This window comes from Contarinia nasturtii, unplaced genomic scaffold (genome assembly GCF_009176525.2).
Source record: "Contarinia nasturtii isolate CC-2019 unplaced genomic scaffold, AAFC_CNas_1.1 Cnas_scaffold_630, whole genome shotgun sequence".
Lineage (NCBI taxonomy): Eukaryota > Metazoa > Arthropoda > Insecta > Diptera > Cecidomyiidae > Contarinia > Contarinia nasturtii.
Genome location: NW_022197981.1, coordinates 1820948 through 1832471, shown reverse-complemented (window position 1 = coordinate 1832471; position 11524 = coordinate 1820948). Strand labels below are relative to the sequence as shown.

The 11524-nt window shown below is 33.4% G+C and overlaps 1 protein-coding gene across 1 annotated transcript; it reads right to left on the bottom strand.

The window, feature by feature from the left end:
- Positions 1-8: 8 nt before the first annotated feature.
- Positions 9-5249, bottom strand: LOC116340112 (protein deadpan-like). Its single transcript, XM_031766348.1, has 4 exons — positions 4530-5249; positions 1768-1863; positions 1138-1420; positions 9-1047 (listed from the first exon to the last, which is right to left on the bottom strand). Exons 1-4 carry the CDS (start codon positions 4782-4784, stop codon positions 191-193), a joined length of 1491 nt encoding a protein of 496 aa, XP_031622208.1. The 5' UTR covers positions 4785-5249; the 3' UTR covers positions 9-190.
- Positions 5250-11524: the final 6275 nt, after the last annotated feature.

Genomic DNA, 11524 nt, shown 5'->3' with positions numbered 1-11524 from the left:
GAAAACGGTTTGTTCATAAAAAAAATGATGTGCTTAAATTAGATGGCTTGAAAAAAAGTGTTCACTCAAAAAAGCAAGTCCGAAAATGTCTCTCTTAAAATAAATTAAGGAAAATACAAGTGATAAGTTATTAAAATCGAGTACAATTTTCATTTTATATATTTTAATTAACTCTACGTGAGGTCAAATTTCACCATGGCCTCCACATGTCACCGTTGTCTGTTCCAGACTGATCATCATTGCTTGATTCGTCCGATTTATCGTTGGGTTCGGATTTTGCGATTTTTAGCAACGGTTCACCTTCATCATTTTCGGATGATTGGTTGGCATGCGTTCGTTTATTAGCGGTGATACATTGTACATCGGGACCATTTTCCGATTCATTTTCCCTCATACTCATTTCGAGCGAAATTGGTTTTATTCTTAAAGCAATACTGGTAGAAGACTGTTCGGTTGTCGATGTAACGTGAGGCTGTTGCAGCGACGCAGCTGATGTAATGGTAGAGTTTAGATGATGACCGGAATGTGATGCTGGGATTAAAGTAATCGATCCACCCGATGGTGGTGTCGGAAATGCACTCAAACATTTTGGCGGTGTTCGTTGCGGGCTCGATGTATCCGCTGATGTTTGTAAATCGGTTTGATTCGTTGATGAATCATCTATACTAGATATCGATGATACCGGACTCAATGGACTTGTATCTAAATGTTGTGCAGTTTTTTTCACATTACTGAATGCACTGCGCGGCAATGATTCATTTAATTCCAAACTATTTTGACGCAAAGACAGTGAATCCATCGAATAAAATGGTTTCCATTGTTCGGGTGTGCTGCTACCGCTGTTTGGCATAACTAATGCAAATTCACCGGATGGCAAACGTGATGGAATAAACTGAACACCACCCATTTGAATACGATTATTATTATTTATCTCCGATGATACTGGTAAGTTTAATGGTAATTGCTGATACAATGAATTCGTTCCACTATTGCTTGATGTATTTCCAAACATATCAGAATTACTGCTTGTCGATCGGTATGCATAACCTGAATTCAAAATGAACAAAAAAAAACAAAACGAGCAAAAATGCCAAATCAGTTTTGAATCTCTACCGTTTTTTATTAAATTTTAATTACCCGGACTAGCTGAGTATGGGGTGGATACTTGTTGAATTCCAGTGACACAGTTATTTAAATGTCCCATTAAACGTTGCTTAACGGTTGCATCAACACCGTCGATTTGATTTATGTAGCGACTCACTTCGTTGGTACAATCGGAAAATCCGGCCTTGAATTTATACAAAACGGTCGGATCATTCGGTACATTCGGTGAATTTATTTGGTTTCGTTGTATCGTTTGTAGATATTTTACAGTCATTTCGAGGATGTCAGCTTTTTCTAATTTCGTATGGCGTGCCGGCTATTAAAACAAAAATATATTGAGATGAATTAAAAAAATATCACGACATCGAAGAGAAATTAAATGGCCTTCTTGATATTATGATAAAACAATTGAAACATTGACTACAGAGTTAGTCCGTGTTCAATGAAGACTACTATTCACTATCATAATTGATAAGTATGACAAAACACAAGCATCTAGACCCGATATTAATAATTTTTTATCGATTTGAAATTTTTAGACGTTTAAACTTGAAGCTATAGCATTTTAAATGTCCGTCTTGGAATTAAACCATTTAATGCTGTTTAACGTATAAAATAATGAAAAATATTAAATTTTCGATGAAAACCATTTGCTTCACTTACATCCTTTTTCATAGCTTCCAAAATGAGTGTCTTCAATTCATTTAGGCAATGATTGATTCTGGCCCGACGTTTTTTCTCCATTATTGGCTTGTTATTCTGCAAATAAATCGGGATGAATGGATGAATTGTTGTAATTCACTAAACTAATATGATTCAATATAGGGCTGTCGGATCTCCTTTCTCTCTGTTTTCTTTTTGCAAAATTGAAATTTCAATGCTATAGTTAGACCTTTTTTTATTTTCCCTTCAAAAACTCAAAATATGGATGCAGACACATTGGAGAGAAACATATTTTATTCAAATTATAGTTATACTTTGGCTGGAGTAAAAATAAAACTTGAAAAAAGTTTGTGATGTCTGCAGTATGGCAGCATCCACAGTTTGAGTTTTTAAAGTGAAAATCCACAAAAATGTCCAATTATTGCATCGAAGAGAAACGAAGTCCCTAACTCAATCTAAATATCTAAAAATTCATCTTGCGAATCTGTTTCATGTAAAATTCGGTTTTTTGTGTAAAAAATCTATTCGATAACTCATAATTATGCAATTTCAAAACCATAACATGGTTCCATCATGATGCGTTTGAGTCAAATGGTTTGACTAGTGAAGCCATCCTTTTGTTGTTGTAATTAAATGACCTTTTCATAAGATAAGCATACATTTTCTGTCATCAATTTAAAATATTTGTTGTTTGAATGTTGCAAACATGATTTTCTATAATCTGTAAGTATATGTTTGTGATTGATGTGATCGCAAATTACGTAATTGACACTCAATTACGAATCAAACAAAAACAGTGACAATGAACGACACAACAAAACCGACTAAGAATCGATTGATTTTTCAATTAATAGAAAATCCTCAATCTGATTTAGTCATTTCAATCTCAGTTGATTGCACTGTTATGAACACTTAAAATCATATCCTAGCATTAATTTTATGTCATATCACATGCGTATATTTGAAGCATTTTCATTCATTTCAAATAACCGCTATTGTGCAATCCAAATCGTGATGGAAAATTGTAAGTATTCGAGATTATCGCAAATGAATCATAAACTACAACAAAAAGATCATAAACATTGTCAGCCAATTTTTCCTTATTTGTTGTCATCTTGTCTTATTTTTTACCCGAGCTCGAATTGAGAAGGAGACGAATGAAAAGAAAAGGGATTCAAACGAACTAAAAATGTGCGATGAGCGCCTACGAACGCAACTGACACTCATTCTATATACGTTGTACTATTGTTGAATTTAATTTTCATCATCGAGAGTAGAAATCATTCATGATTGCGATTTTAATTCATTCTCACTGTACAGATTTTTTTGAAAATATTTTTGTTATTTTCCACTGTCACGCGCATCTTTATCAAATGAACATCATCTTTCACACGTTTTCGCTTGAAAGTGTACACGCATTGGTGCGCATCGTAAATTGCAATTTTTCGACGAAAGTCAGACTATAAGTCAGTTCTAATTGATTGACTCCTTTGGTTATTCTATGGAAGCCTATACGCACTTACTCCATCAAAGTTTAAGCAACTTAATTGAAGATCACCGTAATCTTTTCTTCAACGTTTTGATAAAACGAAGGTCAATGAATTTTCGATATGTGATTTAAGATAAATAAGCCATTTTTTTGGCATCGTAATGGTAATACATTTTTTTATTTCACCATAAACATGGTTCAGTGATAATCGAATCTCATTTGGTTGCGTCGTTAACAATTCAATTGATTGTGTATGTGATCTCACACAGGCATCATTTTTTTTACAGTTTTATTTTGCGGGGATTTTTTTTTCGTTCATTAGACGTACGCTGTTCGTGTGACTTGAAATCGTTGGGCACGCGCATGAGTATATTGAATGTGAATATTTTACGCGATTTACGAAAAAAAGGTAACACGAAAACATATATTCATCACGTTTCGTTGTTTTCGCTTGTTTTGAGATAAGTTTCAATGACCAAAATTACAAATTTTCACATCTTTTTTGATAAGAACGGCTATAATAATCACGATGTACGTCAGCACGTAGAGAGAGAGCAACAGTGATAAAATCGTTGTCTTTTCAACATTGAAAATCTGCTTGGCGAATAGTTTGGTAGAAATGTTATTAGAACAAATGCTAGGAATATGTTGATACGGGCGACACAAGGTCAGCCAGACAAAAAATCTATTTTATCAACAATGTCTGGCCATCAAGTTGAACGGATAGGCCAATTTGCAATTTTTTTTTCTCATTCTACGCAATATTATTAGCAAATGTTATGGGTAGATCACACTTTTGGGTGTGATCCGTGTAATCAACCTCTTGTATTCATTAAGATTAATTGCATTCATTTTGGACTGATAGTATATAAAAAAAAGCGAAAATAAAATGTGGTCAAATTCGAATACATCGTGCAATCGTCGTTATCTTTGCATTGAAATTCAACTTCACTATCTTCGAAAAAAAAAAACAGGCAAGAATTCAATCAATTTTATCAGTCGGTTATACTTTTGGCATTTGTCTCTTTGCGTTTTTTTCACAAAGTAAAAAAAGAATGTGATGAAATTGCACACATTATCACACCAAATGTGTCAAATTTAAAATCTGGCATTTCAAGTTTTACCCCAAAAAATCAATTGTTTTCATATATCGATGGCATGATCAATTTTAATACATATGAATTCGATTTTGTTTTTGTGTGCATATTTTTGTTTTTCAGATAGAATTATTTCGATTAAAATTGTTGATCGCAATGATTGGCTCATAGTTTACCTTTCTAAGTTCGGCTTTTGTAAGTGGTGTTTGTTGGTGTATGGATTGTTGTGATCCTGTTGGATTTTGCACTGACGACAAACCATATTGATTGCATTGTTTTGATATCGTTGGGAGCGTTGATGCCGGTGAAATCGGCGATTGATGTGGATGCATGTGCATCGATGACATTTTCACTTGATTCGAATCGATTTGTAGGTGGTTTGTTGGGTGATCATCTGCATTAATATAATGCGCATTTCGTACAGGTGGCATATTTATATGTTAATTTCGTCTCGTTGCCGTTGTTGAAATCGAATTTGAAAACAAATTAGAAAACAAAACCATTCAATGCACCAAATCTCTTCTTATTCTTTTTTCTTCATTTTCTAAAGTCCTTCAATTGGGATCGATATATAACGTTTTTTTTTTTTAAATAAACAAACACATTTTTTTTCTCAATTGTATTCCATAAACAAAGAAATTTCACATAACACTAATCATATTTTTCGATGTAAATTCAATGAGTTTTTTTCGCATAAATTTTGTAACGATCGCTTTTCTTTATCAACATAATATCGATTGCTCAATAAACTAAAAACGTGCATGATGTCTTTTTACAGTACTTCACAAAGAAAACAAAAACAACAAACAAATAAATAAACTGTCATATTGACGATCGTTCGCGCACACATAAAATATATATATGCAGCAATGTCACTAACTCGATCTAAGGATGAAACACAACCTACAACCACTCAAAATGAACTGACACTCGATGAGAAAAAACCGACAATAATATCGTGGTTACTGTTCAGGCGACGGATTGATTGTGTGTATATAATATACGCACGCATAGCGCTTTCTCAGGCGCTCCATTCACACGAATGCTGTCGCTATTCAGGTATATTGCTATGATCCTCATTCAAGTGCGCAATGCACGCATACATAAAAAAAAATGCGGCGCTCATACGTACGCACTTCGGAGGATTTCGGCTTAAGTATGTGTGCGTATTTCATGGGAACAAATGAGAAAGGTAAACTCATGAGAAATTGTTTGTTAATATGTACGGTTGTGTACAGTTGATTGACTTATAAACGGTGGTACATGTGAGAGTGATCGGCGTGCTATAGGGCACGAACACATAACGATATCATTGGCCGTAACGTTAAGTTTCACAGTTTCCTCGTGATTCTGATTTAGTGTCGACAGAAATAATCGGCAATATTTTATGTATATCAAATTATATGAACATAGATCAGTTAAATCAAGCTGCATTCCCTGAAATTAAAATCATTTTATGCTAACCAGAAAATAAAACAAACCTGTAAATTATGCAATTACGAACAATAACTTGAACCGAAAATTAGCGACTTAAATACAAGCCTTATTTGTAACCTTCAATTGTAAATAAAGCGTAATTAATCTTGATAATAAAAAAAACTCAAAAAACGAACTTTATCAAACGATCTATGCAAACTTGTTGTAAAATGATGCGAATTGTTTTTTGTCATTAAATTTGCTTCGAAAACCGAATGTTTTGATCAAATCAATGTCAAAAGAGACAACAAAATTCCATGTATTTTTTGCGGTACGCATGATAAATATTTATGACTTACTCCTATTTTCGGCACCCGAATAATAAAAAACCTTTTAAAATACAAGTAGTAACAAGAAAACCGATAATTATGATTGGTTCATATTGTTCAGTCCCTTTGATTTGTGCATAAGTGTGGGAAAAATGCTTCGCATTTATTTCCACAGTAAGTTATTTTCCCTAAAAATAAAAGGAAATAAATCGAATTTGATTGGGGCAAGACGTTTAAGACGATTCGAATTGATATTAGTGGGAAATGGAATAAGATAAACTTAAGCGTTGGTAATAGACGAAATCTTTAAACGTTTTTTGTATAAGTTATGCCATTAAAATGTATACAATGATTCATCAAAACATTTTGAGCATTTATCAGATCGAATTGTGAACGATGATCTGTTAAGAGTTCAGGATTCGAAATATCCACAGCGAAATGTAATCAAATATTGTCGGATATCGGTTTGGGAAAGAGAGAGCGAAAATATGTTGAAACACATAAAAACAACATGATTTGATGTTCTTGGTTGTAGGTTTGATACCTCCGATGAGTATTGATAAAAATCACATAAACATATCTCTCTGTGATCGATTTAAGAAAACTAAACTATTTTGTTGGTCGAGGCCGTTTTTCAAAAACCAATTACATACCTGTGTTGAAAGTAAGACTGTGTGTTCTGTTTTTCTCTCACTCTTTGAGTGTGCACAAGTCTCGATTATGAAATTCACACACTCCGAATAGGCAACAAAAGGAAAACATGAAAACATATTTTTCAAATCCCGATCAACGGACCGTGTGTGTGTGTGTGTCTATTCGTATGCGCCCGTCTCTTGTGCACATACATTTTCACACACAATTTTTTTTTTATGTTTTTCCCCCAATCGAATTCGGTGTTCTCAATGCATATACAACGGAATTAGGTTCACATAATATGCATCGAATCGCATGCACAGCAAACTATTCACGATGTGAATAAATTTCCAAAGAATAAACAGTAGAAGCAACAGCAACAGTAAAAGGCAAGAAATAGCAACTAGCAGCAACCAAAGAAAGATTTATAAAAAGGGAATAAGGATGACGCGTTTGAATGCGTGTGCGTGCGAGTGTATAAGTGCGCGTCGATACAAAAACCAGTGAAATTAGCCGTCAAAAGGCAGTTTGAGTATGAGAACATGCTTCCACATTATAAGTTTTTGTCGTATATGTTGTGTGTACTTTTTTGTTGTTGTTGTTTCTTTCCTTTACTTGTTCGTTCTCTCATCATCTCCGTTGCATTTCTCCTCGCTTGGCTTGGCTTCTGTTGGCTTAGTTTTCGGTTTTGGCTTTTGGTATGTGTGAATTTTTCATTTGTAGAGCATGGGAATTTTTTCGAACCATTCTTTTGTTCGCACGATACATATATATTAAATGTACCGAGTACCCATCGGAATGAGTGAAGAACATGCGTGTCTGTATACCAAATATTCGGAGCTCACATTTCTGTGCAATACTGTTGTTGTTTGCTTGCTTCGTTGGTTGGTTGGTTGGTTGGTTCTTGCTGGCACGGCCAAATTATAATACGTAGATGAATGATGGGCTTGCTATCGTTCCTCGTATATGCATAACGTATTCTTTTATAATACACATTTGGGTACTAAAAATGTTTCGTATAATTGGTATTTTTATCTCATCAAATAGAATGTGAATGCATGTTAAGGAAGATGGATTGTCTTGAGTTTCACATTTCCACACATGCTTTGCTCCTTTTCGCATCCGAACAGTATTGTGCAATACAAGTATTTGTGTGTGTGTGTGTGTATATATATTTGTTTCGATCAACACCCTGAGCCACTTCATTTTGGCCACCATTTAATTACACAGTCCCTCTTTGTAAAAGCCGCCACAAAGAATTGTTCGAAAAATAAGATCATTTCTTGATTTCACTTCACTTTTTCTCAACTAGAAGGTTCAGGTCAAGGAATGCCTGCTACAATGATATGGAATTGAACACAAAAAAACTGCTACAAACTTTGATATTTAGATTTAATTTAGCTGCTTGTTTTTTAGAGAGCACCGATCAGAATCGTGATGATTGAATCACACGGCGCTCACCAGTTTTTTTCTTTTATTTCGAATTCCTTCTGTATTCTAGAAATTGAAACCATTTCAACCAAATATGGGAAAATAATTTTTTTGTGAGAATCAGTTCTTGGTCCTCCGGCCATTGAAAATGTCATTTAAAATTGTGATTTTTTTGTTCTCTGTTTTGAATACCCTGAAAGAAAGTATAACAAAGGCCTTTGCTTTTGAATAAAACAATATCTTTTTGTTTGGACATGCCATGAAAAGGTTTGGTATAGAAAAAAAATCAAAAAAGAGACAATAACAAAAGCCATCGATATGTGACCACTTCGATAACAGGTGTTGTTTCATTCATTCATTATATATTTGTAACCATTAACGTGTTGGACTACTCTTTGTCACTTGCCTCCCACTTTTCGTGATAATTTTGCTTTTAAATTGATCGCTTTTATTTGTAATAAAGATTTTGTGTCACTCCTTTTTTGAAAGAGAAAAAATCGCACACCTTCTAATTCAATAATCCAGTTAAATTTAATTTGCTGGACATTTTATTTGAGACGGTTTTTAAGAGCAATATTTGTGAGAAGTAGCGCTTTGAGATGAAGTTATGACAAAAATATTAAAAGTTAAAAGAAATATCTAATATTTTGCTCCTTACTGAGGATCGCCTCCTCAGAGCGCTTTGCCTCACATATATTGCTCTGAGAATCTGTTTGAAATCCATTTTTCTAATGTAGAAGCATTTTCAAATTGAAAAGGTTGCGTATTTTCATTCTGATAAAATAAAATCTTGACCTGCAATTTCACTTGTGTTTTTATCTTCTGACAACCCTATCAAAACCCATTTAAAATCAATTTAACTATAATTCATCAACATCTCCTATGGGTCTCCTGATGATATGTTCAAACGTGAACCATCAAAATGAAAAAATAATTAACGAAAAAGGAAACGATGTATTTTCTTTCGACATTGATACGTTTACATCAATGCAGATAAAATAAAATATCAATATAAATCCGTGTAACATTTAAAAGATGATACAATGATTATAATGATGCATGCAATGTATAAGGCATGCACTTAACATTGATCGTTAAAGACGTGACGTGACGTACGTTCCGTTACAATTTTCTTCAAAACTGAACTATCTACAGTTGGTTAAGGACTGCAAATTTGCCAAAAATTGAATTCTGTGAAAAAATGTTTATTGTTTATTCGATTGTAATTATGGTTTTGCAATTTGTGGTTATTGGCAAATTTAAATGTGTCAAGGACACATTATGGAAGCAAATCCTTTTTCTGTGGTTTTTCTCCGAAACATGCAATTTCATTCCATTAAGAAATGGTTTTGTTGAAATTTGAATGCTTCAAATAAACGTATCCATAATTCCTACGCTGCAAAGCTATAGGAGGTCTACATTTCACCAGTCAAATATAATTTAATATTCCAGATTAAACATTTGTAAAATTTCTGGCTTCTTTTATGATTTCTCTGAAGAAAAAAAACTGATATAAAAAAGGTTTAAGTGGACCTACACAACTGTATGTACATCCGTGCTTTGCCGATATCTGTATAAATAATTACTTTGCACCGTATGGGCTGAAATGCGACTCTGTTATAAACGCGGCATTCACACCATAGTATCGATTATGTTTTGATCGAGGAAGTAAATGTCAAGTCAAGCTGGTGAGAAATTTTCATGCCGAAAATAACTTATAAAACGAGGGAGCAGTCAAACGTCAAATGAATAAATTAAAAAAATGTTTCACTTTTTTTCTAGTTTTCCAATGCCGTACCCTGCTTCCCCCATTTCCATTTTTAGTATGTGAACAATTTTAAAATTATATAAGTATTTCATTTGGATTTCTAATGAGAAAAAAAAGACGGAAAGGAAGTCTTTTTTGTTTTAATACTTAAAATTGATTTGCTAGAAAAGGGGATGGTATCCCAGTTTAGCAATGAATTTAAATGACGTTCGAATTATGGGTAATGACATGAGATTATTGTAATCCCCATGCTTAATGAGTTCTTTCAATTTCGTTGTTTTTCTTACGTATTGAAAAACTTCTCAATTTGGTTTATAATACGGATTTATCTGTACAAAAAATATAATTGTTTACAAATATTTGTTAAAGCGATGTTACAGACTATGCATCTAAGTTTAACGCAGGAATGGGTTCAGATTTTTAATTTCTATTCACCTGTCTGATTATTCGACATATTTCATAATTTTGATGGCAGTTTTATAAGTTTGGACGTTGCATTTCTGTTACACATTGATGGTTTTTCAAGTTGAATGTGTTCACACATCAGTGACTCTGAAAAAGAATTAAAATGATCAAGGACCGAGAAAAGAAATGCAAAGGAATACGCAATTCACAAGAAGAAAGGGATGTGTTCAACGGAGTGAGTCTTATGATTAGACTGCGAAACAGAAATGTAAAAAAAAATGAAAATAACGCTTCAATTACAAATGCAAAGCAACAAAAATAAAGGTGATTGTAAATGCACGGTCGTCATACTCGTGTAAGAAGGGACGTTCAGACAGGAAGTAAACGAAACAATGGGGATATAATTCATTACATACTCTCATTCTACAATAAAACAAAAATATGTCACAAAATCCAAAAACAAAACAATGCTCAGCTTGACAAATGTGCATATGTTACACTTTCGATTTTGCTGTACGAATTTGTTGACAATCCCGAGTCATTGAAATTTAAATAAAAAAAAGAGACTCTGGTTGTACCGAAGCATCTTAAATGAAAAAAAGCAAATGCCTACCACTGCCGTTGATGAATCAAGCAACATACGTGATAACTTCTGGCTATTATTCGATTTATTGTTATGATTTTTGTTTTTTATTTCTCTTCCATTTCTTCCCCTTCGCTTTTATTGTACAGCATTCAGTTCTGTCAAAAGCAATAAAGCAAACTTTCGATAGCATGTAGTCACATTTGTGAGGTCTCAAAAGAACAAATTAAATGGAACAGATTGCGGTTTTGGTAGATTTGGTTTTTGGTAATAACAGTACAATCGAAAAGTAAAAGTTGGAATTTATATTGATCTCAAATTTAAATCATTATTTGGGTGTTGAAAATTTGACCACACATAAGACACACCATCAAATTATCATTAAATAACACAACCGTAGCAACATAAAATCAACTGTATCCATTGAAAAGTGAGACTAAGAAACAAATGATACGGAACCCTTTTTTTTGTATCAAAGATCCCATCTGGCCGATATGTGATCGTGACTAAATATTTCGTTTTTTGTTTTGAACCTTTCAAAGATACCAAATAGTTCTCGATATCAACGATCTTCAAAATTACATAATAACGGTAATCTAAAACTGA

Excerpts from the sequence above, each read along its gene's own strand:
- LOC116340112 (XM_031766348.1), bottom strand. The coding sequence starts at position 4,784 with ATGCCACCTGTACGAAATGCGCATTATATTAATGCAGATGATCACCCA. Across the intron at positions 1,864-4,529 it reads CAAAAGCCGAACTTAGAAAG|AATAACAAGCCAATAATGGA; the intron begins GTAAACTATGAG and ends ATTTATTTGCAG. Across the intron at positions 1,048-1,137 it reads CCCATACTCAGCTAGTCCGG|GTTATGCATACCGATCGACA; the intron begins GTAATTAAAATT and ends TTTTGAATTCAG.